General features: G+C 34.1%; 6 protein-coding genes across 6 annotated transcripts, besides 1 other annotated feature; 1 reads left to right on the top strand and 5 right to left on the bottom strand.

Annotated features, from left to right (window-relative positions):
* Window positions 1-43: 43 nt before the first annotated feature.
* On the bottom strand, window positions 44-1,361 carry TVAGG3_0540990 (protein deneddylation; the record flags this gene model as incomplete). Its single annotated transcript, XM_001326021.2, has 1 exon — window positions 199-1,335. The coding sequence occupies one exon, from the start codon at window positions 1,333-1,335 to the stop codon at window positions 199-201; it is 1,137 nt and encodes a 378-aa protein (XP_001326056.1).
* A 3,645-nt stretch (window positions 1,362-5,006) lies between these two features.
* Window positions 5,007-8,105, bottom strand: TVAGG3_0540980 (valyl-tRNA synthetases family; the record flags this gene model as incomplete). The annotated part of the gene is made up of 1 exon (XM_001326019.2): window positions 5,071-8,082. The coding sequence occupies one exon, from the start codon at window positions 8,080-8,082 to the stop codon at window positions 5,071-5,073; it is 3,012 nt and encodes a 1,003-aa protein (XP_001326054.2).
* A 1,369-nt stretch (window positions 8,106-9,474) lies between these two features.
* On the bottom strand, window positions 9,475-10,284 carry TVAGG3_0540970 (uncharacterized protein; the record flags this gene model as incomplete). Its single annotated transcript, XM_001326018.1, has 1 exon — window positions 9,475-10,284. The coding sequence occupies one exon, from the start codon at window positions 10,282-10,284 to the stop codon at window positions 9,475-9,477; it is 810 nt and encodes a 269-aa protein (XP_001326053.1).
* Window positions 10,285-10,890: 606 nt separating this feature from the next.
* Window positions 10,891-12,491: a mobile genetic element.
* A 350-nt stretch (window positions 12,492-12,841) lies between these two features.
* On the top strand, window positions 12,842-13,460 carry TVAGG3_0540950 (uncharacterized protein; the record flags this gene model as incomplete). Its single annotated transcript, XM_051237907.1, has 1 exon — window positions 12,847-13,356. One exon carries the CDS (start codon window positions 12,847-12,849, stop codon window positions 13,354-13,356), a length of 510 nt encoding a protein of 169 aa, XP_051095731.1.
* A 150-nt stretch (window positions 13,461-13,610) lies between these two features.
* Window positions 13,611-14,654, bottom strand: TVAGG3_0540940 (uncharacterized protein; the record flags this gene model as incomplete). Its single annotated transcript, XM_001326017.1, has 1 exon — window positions 13,611-14,654. One exon carries the CDS (start codon window positions 14,652-14,654, stop codon window positions 13,611-13,613), a length of 1,044 nt encoding a protein of 347 aa, XP_001326052.1.
* Window positions 14,655-15,131: 477 nt separating this feature from the next.
* TVAGG3_0540930 (cyclic nucleotide phosphodiesterase family) lies at window positions 15,132-18,728 on the bottom strand (the record flags this gene model as incomplete). The annotated part of the gene is made up of 1 exon (XM_001326016.1): window positions 15,132-18,728. The coding sequence occupies one exon, from the start codon at window positions 18,726-18,728 to the stop codon at window positions 15,132-15,134; it is 3,597 nt and encodes a 1,198-aa protein (XP_001326051.1).
* Between the last annotated feature and the right edge of the window lie 25 nt (window positions 18,729-18,753).

Genomic DNA, 18,753 nt, shown 5'->3' with positions numbered 1-18,753 from the left:
AATTAACTTTAAAGTTAGAATTTAGAGGAATGACGTAGCTGGATTATAAGTCATATTGACCTGCTCTCAAAATCTGCTTAATAAAGCACATAAGAGTCAAAACAGCGACAAAAATTCTCATAAATATTGAAATTTCAAAAAAAAAAATTTAGGATAAAAGTCAAATATCTTTTTTTATTAATTGTTTATAACATTACTTCATTTTGCTTCTTGGATTGAATCTGCAAGACGCAGAACCTTATCGCAAAACTCAAGAATCTGGTCGTCAATGTTGTAGACGTCGTCATTGTGGTACACGACTTTGTTGTTTGGCTGGTCGATCTTCGCTTTGATCTCGTGAGATGAAATCATTGAGTTCAAATTGTTCAAAACTTCAGCCTGTGTAGAACCAATCATCTTAGCGATTCTCTCGATGGACACAGACTTGTAGATGTAAGAAATCTGGGTCATGTTATGCTTTTTGATGTTTGCTTGGAAATATTGTTTCGAAACTGATTCTTCTTCCTTGATAATGTTCCAGAACTCTTCAATCTCTGTATCCGAAATGATTTGGCGGTTGTTTAAGCGGAGAATGAGCTTGTATTCTGGAATCTTTTGAGCTTCTTCGATTTTCATGATCTGTTGGAACTGTTCGTCACGGGATGGGCCTGGTGGGCATACACCTGCAAAAATAATGGCTCTTAAGAGTAGTTTTTGCTTGTCCTGGCCTTGAGAAAGTTTTTTATCGAGATATGTACTCAAAAGTTGCTGGGAAGCGGCAAGGAAGTTCTTCGTTTCAATCATAAGGTTAGTATGTGTATTATTGTAGACCTTTTGGTTCTCAAGAGGTGTAGAATTCGGGAAATAATATGGTTTCGCTTTAGCAAAGTATTGCTGGGCCTTTGAAATGCCTTTGGATTGGAGATGGAGGTTTGCAATAGTGAGATATAGGTCTAAAATCTCAGAAGGCTTCATCTTTGTTTCATCAACTGGTTTTTTCTCCAAAAGTTTGGCAAATTGAGAGAGTTTGTTACCTGCTCTGCATATCTTTTCGTAAATTTCGATAACTTCCTTTAATTCTTCGAAAAAGCTTGGATAATCAGCCAAAAATTCATCAATTGCTTCAAAGAATTTAAGGGCATTAGCAATATCCTTCATGTCTTTTAATACGTTTGCGGAATCTCGAATTGCTTTGATAGCATCTGAGAATCTCTTTGAGTTTTTCTTGAAATGCTTGAATGCGTTGTAATAATTAACAGAATCGTTCGCCTTGATGTAGTTTAACACAATTTTGGAGAATTCTTCTGGTGTGTTTTGAGCATTAATCGCATCTTCGACCAAATTTTCGACAGACATTGAATGTGAATGTCAAGTTTTTTTTTCTGGCATATTTTTTCTGTCATAATTTCACCTTGAATAATTTTCCTTCAAACAAAAAGAATTAAGACATACTCCCAAAATGAAAAATAAATGATCCATACAACTTTCTTTTCATGGTGGATATTTTTTCCAAAATTATTAATTTTCTTTCATATTGAGACATCTATACTGAAATTAGTTTTGCTTATACTCAAAAATCATAATTCCAATTAAATCTCCTTTGAATTTATAATATTGAATTCGGATAAAGGTAACTAAACTCCTTTCGCCGATCCGATTTGCCCCATATTTAAAATATAGCTTGCATATGTAGAACAAAAGCTAATTTTGAAGTACGCCCGAAATCCACCAACAGGATTTCGAGCTACTAAAAAGGTACTTTTAAATGTGATTTTTTTTATAAAAAATTAAATTTATTTTAAGATCAGACTAAAAACTAATTTTATGGAAGATCTATATCGACAAATTTATTACTTATTGGGTATATAGATTTTTTGATTATGGCGATTATGTCTGATATGCTTCCAATAAGCCAAAACAGTGTTTTGGGAGTGATTAAATACAAAAAAATCTGGCGATGCTTTACGTGGCAAATGGTCGAATGGTTATTACCCCTTACTATTGGGTACCCGGGACGCTAGTTCGAAACTGATGCACTATATTTTTTTTACAAAATGCGTTTATTAGGACAGGGTAAAGAAAGGTTGCCAATATAATATATTTAAATAAATACAACTAATCTAGCATAAAAAAACTATTGAATATTTGAATTCAATAAAAATTTATATAAAATACATGTAAAGCATAAATTACTATATAAACGTAGAATCTGAATATCATATCAGAAAATGTCGCAAATCTGACATTTACCCGACCAAATAGCAAAAATAATTGAATACTTTTCGCAAAAACTTTAAAAATCGATAAAAATATGAAATATAGATATTAAAGAGACTTTTTATATAATATTCATAAAGATTTTCCAAAAATATGATACCGCAAAATTAAAAAAGTGACGTCTTGAGTGGAGTCAAAGGTCGAAATTGCTAGCTAAATGTTTTTTAGCGAAATTGCGTATTGTACGTTTTTTTCGCAAAACGAAACCCTTATTACAAGATAATTAAAATATATGACCTCATTATAAATGAATTTTAACTCTAGATAATTGAGAAAGCTACAAATTGTTTCTAAATCTTGAAATTATTCGATGTCAATCTAATTTTTCTTGTTATAGCCTACTTCTATGGTGTACAGGTTGTCATAATTACTATTTTAAAGTGTAAAACATGCTTATATCAATCAGGACGTTAAAATGGAAAAGTACATACCAAGCAAATGTTTGGATTTATATGCGACAGCCTTTTTAATGGATGTGACAAAGCGTTTCAATATAGATTTTGATTAAAGCATAACTGCAAATTATAATTTGACTTTATATGTACCAATAATAATGGCAATTATGAGTTTTTTTATATAAATTATATCACACCGCTTCTAGTAATTTTTAGCTTAAGCATATCATCGGCTAATTTTCAAAAAAAAAGAATTTCAAATTTTAATCCAAATTCTTTTCTTAAAATTCACAATCAAATTACAGCTTATCTTTAATAGTCTTATTCATTCTATGCTTTTTTTTCGGCTCCATAAAAGTCATAAATTTTTCCATCATAAATTTGTTAGAAATTGGGTTACCATTGCCAAACATTTGGATAGAAAAAGCCCAATAAATTATACCCAAAGCATCCAAACATGAAGATATCATATAAGAAATATAGTTTAATTCAGTAATTCCCTAAAATCTAAAATGTTTAAGAACGTTTGTTCAATATCTTACAATCTAATTCACAGATTTAGCATATGTACTACGTATCAAATATACAATGTGATCTCTCAATAAGCTTAGAAGGTTAATTATTAAAATTAAATAAAATTCTACAATTAGCGAAAAATAATACGGCAGATAATATGCTTATAGGTAAAGAAATTCAAAGAGCATTCCTTAAATTTTTTCGAAATTTATCAAAACTCGAAGGTAAATCATCGAGTGATATGCGAAAAAAACTTTTTTATTCTATTAATGATAATAAATATATTAGCCATATTAAAACTTTTCATTTTTTAAAACTCATAGAAATACGTTTGATATTCTTCATTAAGAACATATAAAAACGAGTATAATTATCATAATCTGTTAATTTACAATATAAATGCTTTTCTGCTTGTAGTAAATATCAAATAAGAAAATAATAACATTATAAATTTTTCAAATAAGAATATATTATCTAGCATCTAAGCATGAAGATATTTAGAATTTGGATATCTAAATTCTGCTTAGATTACTTTCAAAATATAAGTCAATAATCTTTGATTTTATTAAACGCTAATATTGGATAGTATATTTTCACAATTTAATTGTAGTTAGATAAATGATAATTCATGTAACTCATTGATTTCGATCAAAAGTTATATTCACCTTGTTAAAAAAAATATAAAAAAACCGGGTGCTTACTGATTTGAACATATTGCCTTTGAACCCCACGACATAACCAGTAGGCTAAACGTACAGTGATTTTTTTTATAAATTCTAGTATAAAATACTTCCCGCAGGGCATTTGTTTAATTATTTCACATTCTGATGACATAATTTTTAATATCATAGATAATGAAAGCGAAAAATATATAAAAATCGACAAACATGTTATAATGAATTGAGAGCTTTACGTGTCAAAAAACACATTTCATACTGATTTCTATAAAAGGTATCTTTATTATAGAAGTGTAAGCTATATCTGTTTGTTTTTTTATTATAACAAATTCAAAATTCTCTTATAAGGACTAGATGATCTGTATTATTAAATCATTAGCTAAATGAAGGTTCAAATAGAAAGTAAATATCAATTTATATGATACTGAAACCAAATAGTTCTTTTAATAAAAGATAACACGCTGAAAATTATTGAGTATTTGCAAATCTAAAAATCTATTGGTGAATTTGGCTCAATTTTTAAATTATAACATCCATATCAAATCATAAAAGCAGACAAAAATTAAAGCCAAACCTATCGGCCAATTTTTTTTTTGATATTTTGATTTTGAGGTATACTTTTAAAAGTGGATTTAAAGCACTGATGAAAAAACATTAACTTCTGTCGTTATGATTATTGATTTAGACAATAATGATTTTAATCTTTGATTATCAAAACACTAAAGTCATCTTTTTAACATTTGCTTGGTAGCATTAACTCAAGTCTAAAGTACTATTTTATGTGGCACTCTTAGAATTTTTGTATTCATTGTACACGCTGAAATAGTACCATTAAAGTTATGGCGGACTTTCAAAAAATAGTTTGGTCACCTTTATTCGGATTCAATATCGTAAAAATTTTATTAGCCTTTACCACTAAATTCTTTTCGAAAACAGTAGATTTGATTTTTTCTTGATTTTTTCAGAATAATTCTATACAATGATTATAAAATTTGTATTACAACTTGTTTTCGAACCCAATTACACAATAACATATTTCAATAATGAAAAGAATGCCAATAAACATTAGAAATAATTGTAATTATCAGTTTCATTATTTGAATATAAAAACAATTTCATAAAAAATGTATAATTGTACAATTAAAAGATGAATAAGTAATAATTAAGTAAAAAGAAATGTTTTTATTTTAAATGTGTTATAGATCTATACAAAAAAATGATTAATTTTAAGCGATTAACTGCTTAACTTCCTGGATGTTCTTGTTGATAGCTTCGATTTGAACCTTGAGTGCTTCCATCTTAGATCTCTCGAGTTCCTGGACTTCTGGTTTAACCTTTGTAGCGTAGTTAGGATTAGAAATCTTTTCTTCGTATTTCTGGAACTGTTGTTGTAATGGGCCTAACTTCTTCTCCAATCTCTCGAGTTCCTTCTCGAAATCTACGACGCCCTTCAAGTTGATTCTCAGCTCAACTGTCTCTGTAACAACAGAGGAAGCGTAACCAGCAGCGATCTGTGTTCCTGGAGCAACAACGTCGACCTTTCCAAGTCCGCCAATAGCTGAGATGAATGGAATTGTTGGCTTGATTTCATCCTGAGAAGTAACGATGATTGCCTCCAAGTTATTGTTGTTGATGTTGTACTGCTTCTTGATAGATCTAGCAGCAGAAGCTGTAGCAAAAGCAGTGTCAACAATGGAGACATCGTAGTTGAGCCACTCCTCGTTAACTAATGGATAAGGAGCCAACATGATTGATTCGACGTTGAATCTTCTTGGTAAGTGCTGCCACAACTCTTCTGTGACGTATGGCATGAATGGATGGAGCATTCTCATTGTTGACTCAATGCACTCGTACAATACAGCTGCGACAACTTCCTTGGCTGCTGCATCATCGCCGTTAACGATTGGCTTGATGCCTTCCAAGTAGACAGAGCAGAACTCGTCGTGGAAGAAGTGTGTCATTCCATTAACAGCGTCAGCCATCTTGAAGTCCTGGAGACCAGCTGTTGCTGCCTTGATTGCAAGAGACAACTTCTTGAGTGCCCACTTGTCCAATGGTGTTGTCTTTGATGCATCGAGGTCCTTGTGGGAATCTTCTGGGTTGAACTTGTCGAAGTTTGGCAATGCGAAACGAACAGCGTTCCACATCTTGTTGCAGAAGTTTCTGTATGAAACAATGACAGAGACATTGAGGTTGGCTGTTCTGTTTGCGCCTGCAAATGAGCAGAGAGCGAGACGCATGGCATCAGTGCCGCACTGTGGGATACCGTTAGGGAAGTCAGCCTTTCTGCCGTCGATTGCGATCTTCTTTTCTTTGTCATCGAATGTGGAATTCTCGATTTCAGCAACTAAATCTTCCAATTCGATACCGTTGATGACGTGGCGTGGATCAATGACGTTTCCGAGAGACTTTGACATCTTTCTGCCCTGTGCATCTCTAACGAGTGGGTGAAGAAGAATTGTGTGGAACGGAACTTTGTTTGTCAATGTCAATGACATCATGACCATTCTTGATACCCAGAATGTTAAGATATCCCAGCCTGTTTCGAGAATTGAGTTCGGGAAGTATCTGTTGAGGCGTTCTTCGTTGCTTGGCCAGCCGACACCGGAGAATGGAAGTAAAGCAGATGAGAACCATGTATCAAGAACATCTGGATCTTGTTCAACAGTGACTCTTGATGGTACTACGTTGTTTGCCTTTGCACCTTTAGCGATTGCTTCTTCTTGTGATGCTGCAGCAACCCACTCTCCATTTCCTTCTGCCCACTTTCCGTCGATTTGGACTCTGTAGGCTGGAATTCTGTGTCCCCACATCAACTGTCTGGAAATGCACCATGGACGGATGTTTTCGTGCCACTTCTTCCAGTCAACAACGAATTCGTCTGGAACAATCTTCAACTCGCCGTCATCGACTGCTTTGATGGCTCTGGCAGCCATGTCTGTTGTGTTGACAAACCACTGTGGTGTGATAACTTGTTCAACAATGTCGTGGCCGCGCTGTGTGATACCTAATCTCATTTCGTGGTCCTTCTCTTCCTTGTAGAGGCCGTGCTCCTTCATCCACTTGACCATCTCAACACGAGCATCGAAACGCATCATGCCGGAGAACTGGCCGTAGCCTGGAGCAATGGCGCCGTCTGGTGTCAAGATTGAGATTAATCCAATCTCTGGATGGCGCTTGTAAACTTCGTAATCGTTTGGATCGTGGCCTGGTGTGACCTTGACAACACCTGTACCGAAATTCATATCGACAAGGATCTCATCTTGGATGATTGGAATTGGAACTTCACGGATTGGATGCCAGACATACATTCCGTGGAGATGGTTGTAACGAGCGTCCTTTGGATTGATTGCAACAGCTGTATCACCGAGCATTGTCTCGAGACGTGTTGTAGCGATTTCGACCTTTTCGCCGGTCTTCTTTCCATCCTTGTCGCAGATTTCGTAGTAGAAGTGTGTCATTACGCCGAATGGATATTGTGGGTATTTGTGGTTTGGAACATTTAATTTTGTACGCTTTGTAAGTGTAATGTATTCGACTTCTGCATCGGAAATGGCTGTCTTGAGGGCGCAATCCCAGTTGACAAGGCGCTCGCTTCTGTAGATCAAACCTTCATCGAAGAGTTTGATGAAAGCAGCAATGACTGATTCACTGCGCTTCTCATCGAGTGTGTAGTATGTGTCCTTCCATGCAAGGGATGAGCCCATGTCACGAAGCTGGGAGAGAATTGTGCCGGATTTGGATTCAACCCACTTGTGAGCTTCTTCAAGGAAGTACTCGCGGCTGTATTCGCCACGGTGGAGCTTCTTCTCATCGTAGATCTTCTTTTCGACACGGAACTGTGTGGCAATGCCTGCATGATCTGTGCCTGGAACCCAAAGGGATTCTTCGCCGCACATTCTGTGGTAGCGGGTGATAGCATCTTCAATGGATGCTGTGAGGGCGTGACCAAGGTGAAGTTCACCTGTAACGTTTGGTGGAGGAAGAATCATAACAAACTTCTTGTCGGCGGCCTTTGGCTCGAAGAAGTTCTGGTTTTCCCACCAGGAATACCAGGCATTCTCAACCTTCATTGGATTGTATTCTGAATCAAATTGTGTTGTATCTGGCTTATGACCATCTTTTGATTTAGGAATAACTTCTTGCTTTGCTGCTGTCTTTTTCATCTTTTGTGGGGCCTTTGAGACAGCCTCCTTGATGACTTTCTCCTTACGCTGTGCTTTGGCGGTCACAGACATCTAAAATCTAAAGTGACCATGTATCACACAAAAAAATTCAGAATGAATTCAGCCAATTTCATTTAAATAAGGGTTTCGTTTGCGAAAAAAACGTACAATACGCAATTTCGCTAAAAAAACATTTAGCTAGCAATTTCGACCTTTGACTCCACTCAAGACGTCACTTTTTTAATTTTGCGGTATCATATTTTTGGAAAATCTTTATGAATATTATATAAAAAGTCTCTTTAATATCTATATTTCATATTTTTATCGATTTTTAAAGTTTTTGCGAAAAGTATTCAATTATTTTTGCTATTTTGTCGGGTAAATGTCAGATTTGCGACATTTTCTGATATGATATTCAGATTCTACGTTGATAATAATGCTTATAGAACCCTCTTGCTATTGTGTCAAAAGTGCGAAACCGATAGCAAAAATATCTCGCAATATCAAAATTGAGATATTGAGTGAATTATGCATTATAGAGATTAAAAATCTGATTTGTGAAAACATCTCATCAGTTTCTAGCTAATTCAAAAATCTTTACTATCTTATTCGATTAAAATGAAAAGGGAATAGTATCATTATGCTTTAAATGACAGCCTTATAATATAATCATAGTTTTCGCTCAATATGCAGCATTTTTTTTTCGAAATCTATGGTCAATATCCTAAATACTGATTGCTTTGCATTCATATCTCTTACATTTTCTATACCCACATCACTATTCATTGCTATTCCTATCTTTTTCATTTTTGTTTGTTTCTCATAATTTCTCAAAAAACATGATAACTTGATATTTGTAAATATCATACTTTATAACGTAAATAAGAACTTGACCTATTAAGAAAAGCAGTAATGAAAAGAAAATCTGAAATTCATAAAAATTACAAGTTTCTGATGACAATTAGCTTAATTAAACCAGGTACAAGATTATATAATTGTATTTTCTATCCAATTATCCATATAATATCTTATCCAGAAAAAATAACTTGATCAATACCAAATGATTTTTTAACTAGTAAATAAAGTATTTTCTTTACACACACATTGTATATCATAGTTTTTTTTTTGGTTTCGCAAAACATCCAAAAACAAATATGCTATAAAAGTGGCAATTTTAGCAAAACGAAACCCTTAATTTAAATTATGTGCGCCTTCGTATTCTGATCAGTTCTTAATTTTTTTTCATCAGCGTTGAAACTGAAAAATTTGATAAGGAGTAATCGTCATGAAATTCATCCATATCTTATTTCAGATCACAGGACGCAATTATCTATTATGAATGTAAGAGCCATATGAATGCATATGCCAATATGATTGATTACAACACGTTTCGGCATAAAAAATTACAATATTTAATATTTTTTTTTATTCAGGAAGGTTATTAGATACTTTAATTACTCTCAATCAGTAATTCAACCTATGAGATTTCTTCGAGGCATTGTTGATCTGATTGTTTTGGTTTATTTGGCTCGGATCTTGAAGATGTCTGTAAAGAGCACGAATTTCTTCATAATGATTTTCCATCATTTCTTTCATTTGTGCTGACTGCTCACGATATTTCTTCTTCCAGTCTAATCCAAGTGAAAGATATTGCTGATTTTGCTTTCTTAAGTTATTGATCTCATGCTTGCAAATTTCAAGATCTTTCTTTAGCTTTTTAACTGATTTTGTATCTCCATGTGACAATTTCTCAATATAATTTCCAATACAAATTGTGAGTGGATTCTTTCCTGAAAGGAAACTATTTTCTAGTTTGCTGATTGTTGTATCAGACTGAAATGCATCGAATACAAACATTTCTGCTTCGGATTCTTCCTCTTCAAGATCTCCTTCTATAACAATTCCCCCATCTTCGAAATAGAAGGATGAGTTTATTGATTTGTTATCTTCAGCATCATTATTCTCATCATTATCTGCGACAATGGCATTGCTTTCTTGATTATCTTTGAAATAATTTTTTTCTTCAATTATTTGAAGTTTTGTAATTGCCAAATCAAGGGATTCACATTTGTTATCAATGATACTTTTTGTAACTTCGATTTCTGAATCATGCTTGGCCCGTATTTGATCGAATAAATTTTTGAGGCTTTTGCCAAGCTCTGGCTCAGCTTGGATAACTGCTTCTGCAAAAGAATCAACTACATTCCAATCTAGGAAGTCATTCTCTTTCAATTTTTCAGCAGCGATAGTTGCACACACAGAGATTCCGTTCATTCCGTATGATTTCCGTTTGCTTCAGAAATTTGATGCATTTTCTTTTCAAATTTTTTCTGTGTGCAAACGCACGTAAGCCAACTTCATGATTCATACTAACAATAATGCATCGACCAAAACAATGCATTAATGAGCTTGCTCGAAATTTTGTAAATTTATTGATTCTGAAAGTATCTAATTCGTTTAAAATACTAAATGTAATATATCAGCAACTATGAGAAATTTGGAATATGAGCTATAGACATAAATTTTTGTATAGTTGTGAGTTAATTTTTTTTACATTTCCTTTTATTATTTTGAATTTTCGGGATCTATCAATGAAATGAGTAATAAAATTAAAAATATTTATCAATTGGGCTCTAAAAATAAATGACAATCTAAATGTATTTTGAAATCTCAATAAATTTTGAATAAAAATGAACGATTTCATACTAAACTATTTTTATAATTATTGATAATGAATCTTACGGATTTAAAATTGAATGATTTTGCCTTCTTAGCGAGTTTAATACATTTTATAAAAAATTTGAATATTTTTTTTCCAAATAGCGAAAACTCTTATATTTTTATTATTGATGGATTTGGAATCGTTATTTTCATATCAAGTATAGATCCAAGGTGATGTGATTTTTGCATCCCTGGGATGGACGATACACCCAAAGTGTCACCTTTTTGGGATAACATGAATTTTAAATATCATGAGAGTTCTGCAAACCATATGCACAATATCTATTCAGCCTGACTTCTTGTATATATGAGTTAGACTTCTTAAATATTGTGCTTGGGGCGATATAAGCATTTCCGAGATTACTATCGTGCTCTATAGTATGCTACTTCTCCCTGGTTCTAGCTCAGTTCCAAGGATATTGGCTTTCAAGGATTTGGCAAGGTCCTTCCGAAGTCTCTCATTCGATGAGAGATTTCGGAAGAATCTTGCCTTAAAGTACTCCAACTCTTGTTCTTTTGTTCCTAAATAGTGAGAAAAGTTATTTGACTACTTAAGGTAGAGATTATCCGAGGTCCCTCATTTGATGAGAGGCCTCGGATAATCTCTGCCTTAAAATTGTACACTTGTAGTCCATGAGAGTGTAAGTATACATTGATAGGACAGCTTTCTTCTGAAGTCTTAGATTTGATGAGAACCTCAGAAGAAAAACCGTCCTATTTTATAGTAAAAGGAGTTTCAGGAGCTCCAAAGCTCCCTTTCGTAAGGATTAGGAGCTTTGGAGCTCCTGGTTCGTAGATGTGTTTCGCATCTTTCATCAGCAAAGGACATTTACCATCTGGGACTCTGTTGATGGAGACTCAGGAGCTCCAAAGCTCCCTTTAGTAAGGATTAGAAGCTTTGAAGCTCCTGGTTCGTAGACGTGTTTCGCATCTTTCATCAGAAGAGGCCCAAATGGTAAATAGCCTCTGCTGATGAGCTTCAGGAGCTCCAAGGCTCCCTCTCGTAACGATTAGGAGCTTTGTAGCTCCTGAAGGTAAGGTAGGATTGCTCTGATCTCTAATCAGTAGATGCCATGCCTCATTATGAACTCTACTGACAAGAGATCAAGAGCTCCAAGGACTCCCTTTTTAGTTAGTGGCGTTCTCACCATTTAGTAGGATTGCTGATCCTACTAATGAAGTGATCACTTAGTATACGTTTTGAATAAATTGAATTTTTTTTAGAATTTAGTATTTTTTATAGACATCACATGTATATTATAAATACATAAATATATTCTTTAATTCAAAAAATTCAATTCGGTTTTGGGATGGGTATCCCAGCCCCAAGTATTCAATTTTATTCAATTTTTATTAAGAATTTTGGGTTGGGATGCCCAGACCAAAACAAGCTTTATATTTTGATGTGTAGATACGTATGTGTGCATCATTGTTGTGTTATATATTATGTTTTTAATGAAAAAAAATCTGATCCAAAAAAAATTATCACTAATTAGTTGATAATATAAAGAAAAAATAGATAAATTGTATGTTTTGAGAGTATTTATCCACATTCACTCATATGAATTTCATTAAATAGTGTTTTTTTACTCCCAAATTTATTTTGAATTATTAAAATCAAAGAAAAAAAATCAGAAAAATTTCTCGAAATTTTTATTTTCAAAAAAAAATTTGGATTTTATATTGAAAACTGACACTGGGAGGACGATAGGGCTGGGATTGGAGATACCCCGCTCACTTGGGAAAAATACGGATCTATATATCAAGTAAAGTATCTAAGCTGTTGTACTTGCGATAGTCGAAAGGCGAGCTTTAACAACTGTAATCAGGATCTTTGTGTCAATTTTATTCAAATTTTTTTCAGATCACATTCATTTGTTTTTGAAAATCATTCAATTTTAGGAAAATTAAAATTCTGATTTTTTATTTAAAAATATCATTAAATCAAATTCTAGAACAATTGTTATAAAATCGATTTGGATCGTTCTCGTTGGATAAAATTCCGAAATACTCAAAAACTTTTAATATATTTTGTTGAAGGATATATTGATGAGCAATATATTCAAACCATGACAAAAGAAACTGTCACTTTTTAATTAGATTTTCAATAGATTAATGGAACCTAACGAAAGAGATCTCGCAAAGGCGACAATGCTTTTTAACATGTATCAAGTAAGCTATGTTGCAAAACGTACACAATTTATTATTATAACAAATACACAACTTACAAAATCAGAGCAATTACACGTTAAAGCAACAGCAACATGCATGAGAAGATTAAACGGTGTAGTTTTTCTTGATGCAGATGGATTCGAACCAATTCGCATCACTGGCGATGAAGGCGTTAAGTCCGTTTCATGGGGTCAGGTCAATTCTCCAAACGGTCCTATAAAATTTATATCATGCGGAATAAAAACATCGAGAATACCAATTTCAATGTGGGGTCAGACAGAAGAAATGAATCTATGGTACGACGCCCTCCGCTATATCATCGCAGGTTTACCTCCAGAAACGCCAGATTCTCTCCGAAAGAGAGATCTCTTACTTAGTGGAATACAGTTCATACCAACCGAAAGAGAAAAAGAACCCGAAATTCCACCTCCACCCCCAGACTTGAATTGGTAATAGAATTGTTAACTACAGTATTTTCACCGATTTCTTTTCGACTGTACTATCATATTTTTTCTTAGTTATTTTTGATTATTATATTATTTGTGCGATATTAAATAAAACACTATTATTATAATGTACGAATCTATTCAAACAATTTCATGCAACAGCGAATCCAATCGATATACAAAAACTTAAATCAAGACTCGATTTTGAATTCAAACAAATCATTTATTAGGTGCAAATGATTAACAGGACAGCTTTTACAGCTAATCCTTATTTTTCTTTGCTTTGTGAACAAGTTGAGGAGTAATTTTAATTTGATAAGGCTTTTGATTGAATTCTCCGACTGTATCTAATTTAGTTCTGCTACGCGATGCATTCTCGTTTATTTTTCTGGCAGAAACATCTTTGGAAACCTTTTTGCTCGAATCTATGGAATTTTGCTCACTTTTAGAGTTTTCACTCTTACCAACATTATCAGGTTTCTTAACCTTATCTGCTTTCGAAGTTTCACGCGAAAGAACTTTATTCTGGTTTGCTTTACGAGAATCTTCCTTCATTGAGCTTTGCTTCTCAACAGATTTCTTAGAAGTCTTCTTTTGTGCCAAGGAAGTAGATGATTCTTTATCGGATTTTGTTGCCTGGTCATTATCTTCATTCTTGCATTCTTTTGCAAGAAATTCTTTTCTTTTTTGCTCTTCATTGGAAGCATTGATCCTAAGATCTTCATCTTGCTTTTGCTTACGTAATGCGTCGACTCTCATCTGTAATCTGTTTCTTTCTTCTCTGAGCTTGAAATTTTCCGCCTCTGTTGCTTGAATTTCTTGATTAATAACAGCAATATGCCTCTTTTTCTCATCAAGAAGTTTGAAATATTCCTCTCTTTTAGCCACAGATTCTTCAATTTCCTTGGTCACTTCGAGAATTTCTGGATTCACTTTATTCTTGGACGAATCACTTTCAGATTGACCGTTTTCATATAGCGCAGAAATTGTATAGGAATCAGCGTCCATTGCTTCAGTTAGATCGGCTATTTTTGATTCATAATAATCTTGCATTTCTCTCATTCTAATTAACATTTCGAGGCGAAGTTCACATCTTATTCTTGATTCTATTTGTGATAATGGCTCTGCAACTTTTTCTTCTTCTTTTGTATTTGCATTTCGAGTTGGCGGAGTTACGGAGCATAAGTTCTTTAACTTCAAAGCAGATTTTCCTGTTGGTGTGACCTTTTTTGATGACGTGGTTGCACTTTTTTCTGCATTTCTATTCGGGGTAATACGTGGAGACTGCTTCGCCTTTCCAGTCATTACTAAACGTACACAATTTTATCATTGAAATTTTGGATCCTGAACGAAATGTAATTCTAATAGGATCTTAATCAGCTATTCAAATAACAGCAAAAAACAGAGAATTCGCATTTTATTGAATTTACAATATCTTGTCTCAGGAAATGAGCACTTCTCAGATTTTGTATTCATTCCATTACTACAAGTGCAGTTTTTATAACAATCCTACTAATCAATCCTTTGAAATGATATATAATTCATGGATTATAGATTCTTTCAACCTTATTGCAAAAATTTGTCTTAGCGAATTAGTAAATACAACTGAAAATTCTTCGATTGGTATGTTAACATACTATTTATCTATCAAATTTCGTAAAAAAATATAAGATTTGATATTAACTCAATTTAAAAGAAATATAATTAGTTCTAATAAAACTTTTTTAATAATAAATAATAACATCATGGAAAAATAAAATAATAAAAATAATATTAAAAAAATTAATATCTTTGTTTCTTCTTTGCTTCTTCTCTTTGTTTCTTTTGTCTGTCCATTTCTTCCATATCCTTCTTTTGTGCTTCTTCGACAGCCTTGAGTTCTGCTTCTTTCTTCTTCTTTTCTTCCTCTTCTTCTTTCCTCTTTTTCTCCTCTGCTTCTTTAGCTTCAGCTCTCTGCATCCATTGTGCTAAGTTGTTCTTGCAGTTGTCAACGAATACCTGGAAAGCAGGTTCAATTTCAGCAAGTAACTCGAACAAAGGCAAGCAAACAGACTTGTAGAAACCGATTTGTGACTTAGCTTTATCGAGATGTTCTCTGTCATTCATTGGCGAAGAATATTCCATTCCTTGAGCTCTTTCCAAATCACCTTGTTTGAAGAACTCTTCGCAAAGAACATCGCACCATCTATCAGCAGTTTGGAATTCTCTTACACAGTTAGAAATATCAGCAGCTTTGATCAAAAGACACATGAATAATCTTCTGAATTCAGGATCTTCTTTCCATGAATGACCAGCCAACATTTGAGCTTTGATTGCATCTAAAATATCAAAGTGTTTAGCCATATCTGTAGCCATAATGAGATCAATGAATAACTGCCAAATTCCTGCTAATGTGTCATCATCGAAAATGTTGAAAATATTTGATTCTTCATGTGTCAAAACTGAAATGGAAACACTACAATGGTGAGTTTCCATGACAGACTGGTTCTTGAACAAAATACCTAAAGGTGTTTGTGCCTTCAAATTGTACGAGTTCGAGAAACCATCGTGATTTGCATCATGGCAAATACAAGCTGTCAAAAGAACCAAAATTTCTTGTTGTGTAAAGAATTCTCTTAAATTAGCAATAACCAGTGCATGAGACATAAACTGAGTAACATCAACAGCATGCGTCCAGTTATGATAGAAGACGGGGTTGTAGCTATCTCTCATCTCGTAAAGAAATGAGAACATGACTTGGTTTGGTATTTTATACTTCTTCAACAAACCGAAGTAATCAAAAACATTAAAGATGACTTTGAACAAAGCGATGCCTTTCCAATCGGTTGCTTCGAAGTTTCTTAACAACAAAGCACCTCTTTCTTCATCAGTCATTGCGAGTTTGGCTGGTAATATACTTAATGTTCTTTCATCATTAGTCATTACGTTCTGTGTTTCAACTTCTAATGAACCTAATTGTGCAATGTTCTTGAGTTTGAATCTTTCAAGTGATAAACTCAAGAAAACGGAATATGATTCAAGAAGTTTAAGATCATCGTGTGTGAAAGGTTTCATTGTCTTCTTCCATCTCATGACGACAGCTCCTAAAACAACTCTGTCGCTACTCAAAATTGGAACAATCATCATGTTCTTCTCGTAATCTTTTTCGTTGTTGTCCAAAATTGATTCTTTCAGATTAACAGATTTTTGAATCTTTTGGTTTCGAATTTCTTCTTCTTTCTTCTCTTCTGCATCGTATTCTGCGCCGCCTTGCATGAGCCGGGCAATAATGGCACGTTTGACGCCTAATGCGTCTTCTTCTGATTTACCTTCTTTCTTCATTTGTTCTTTCTTTGATGTTTCATCAATATCTTCATCTTGAACGAAAGGAGCAAACTGAATCTGGCCATTTTCGCTAATATAGAAGTCAGCGTAAACAGCACCAATGACAGTTCTTGTGTTCTTGATGATTTCTTCGAGCAATTTCTTGATTGTCTGAGATTGAGAGAGAGAAGCGGAAATATCTCTGAAAGAGTGGAGCTGCATTGTGAGATCTAATGATGCTCTGTACAATCTGGCGTTTTCAATTGAAATACCACAGAAAACGTTGAAAATTTGAATCAATTTTTCATCTTCTTCAGTGAAAACACCATCTAATTTGTTAATCATTTCTGTAACACCTCTGATACCTCTCTTGTCATCAAAGATTGGAACAGAAAGAATTGTAAGTGTACGATAACCTGTTGCCAAGTCAGTTCCTCTGTTGAATCTCGGATCATCGTATGCATCTTTGATATTCAGGATCTCTCCTTTCGTGGCTGTCCAACCGACAATACCAGCATTGATTGGAATTTCGATTGTCGTCTTAAGACCAGCACCGAAAGACATTTGGAGCTTATCATGAGTATCATTGACAAGGAAAAGTGAACATCTATCGGCTTTGACGAGATCACAAGCTCTTGTCATAATATTTGGAATAAGGACATCCATTCTGAGTTGACCAGCCAATGTTTCTGCGACTTCAAGGAGGGATCTAAGACGTTTCTGCTGTCTAAGGGATTCTTCAAGGGCGAGATGGTTCTTTTCGACAATTTCTGCAGAAACTAAAGCGGAAATAACATAAGATGTAACTCTACTTAAAATCTTTTCATCATAATCTGTAAAGAACTGCAGAACTCTTTTACCTCTTAAAACTAATGCGTAAATTACTGGAGAATCTGGATCACGGACTGGCATTGCAAGGACGGAATAATCGCCATTACCATCAGCTTTCTGGTTGTACGCGGAGTGAACTCTGCATGAAATGCAAGAGACAGGAATTTCTTTTCTTAATGCAAATCCAGGAATTCCAGAATCATTTGCAGGAATTTGGACTGGCTCATCGGCATCTGGCTTGTACTCGAATACTTGCTCTTTCGTCTTATTGTACATCCAAATTTCTGCATCATGACATGAAAATAATTTTGTCAACTTATCTGAAATGGATTCAACGAATTGGCGAAGGCGGCATGTATGCATAAGATCAGCTGCAAATGAATCATCAAGAATTGGTTGAAAGAGCCATCTTGAATAAATTTTACATTTTTCTTGGAGATATTCAACAAATTTTTCGTCATCGTCATTAAAGGCTGGAGAGGCAGAGTTACGAACAACTTCAATGACTGCTTTTACATGTGTAGAACCATCATATAACGGAAAAACTAAAACATGGGCATCTGGCGGGCAATTTGCGTATTCTTCCTTTGCATCATATGCAATGTGCCTACTTGCGCAAGGAATATTAAGAATTTGGCGAGCAAATTGACAATATCCGACTAAACATTGGCCATGTGAGCAATAAGTTGTCGTAGATGGACAATATAAAACTTTGACTGATGATACATCGTGATAAAAAAGTACTTTTTCTGCAAGGAAATAAGTTTGTAAAACTGTTTCGAATAATCTTGGTAAAGGCATACTTGATGACTGAGATACAATTTTATCGAAGCATTGCTCCATCTTGATATGCTTTTGAAGAGCTCTTGTAGTTAAATTATTGTAGATATCGTTCTTTCTTTCTAAGTTTGGTCTAACAATTGCTGATTGAGTTTGGGAAACTTCATCATCAGGAGCCATAGCATTAGATCCTGTAAGAACAAATGTTGGTTTTGCTTGTTGCATTTTTGCTTTTAATTTTTCTATTCTTTCATTTCTTTTAAGTGTGAGTTTTCGTGATAGGTAAGGTGCAAACTGATCAACTGGTTCAGGTGGAGGATTCGTATCTTCGAAAACTGTTTGAAATGGATGTGATTCAGCAGTATCAACAGGTGAAATTGGCCTGAGAGCGATAAGCTCTGTCACAACAGACTTTTTATCACTCTGTTGATAAATTTTGCGCAGCATTTTCATAGTGCTCGACATTTTATGATACTCTCAGGATTGAAAC

The sequence above is a fragment of the Trichomonas vaginalis genome, chromosome II (genome assembly GCF_026262505.1).
Source record: "Trichomonas vaginalis G3 chromosome II, whole genome shotgun sequence".
NCBI lineage: Eukaryota > Parabasalia > Trichomonadida > Trichomonadidae > Trichomonas > Trichomonas vaginalis.
Note: the sequence above shows the minus strand (reverse complement) of the source record. Positions and strands in the feature narration are given on the sequence as shown.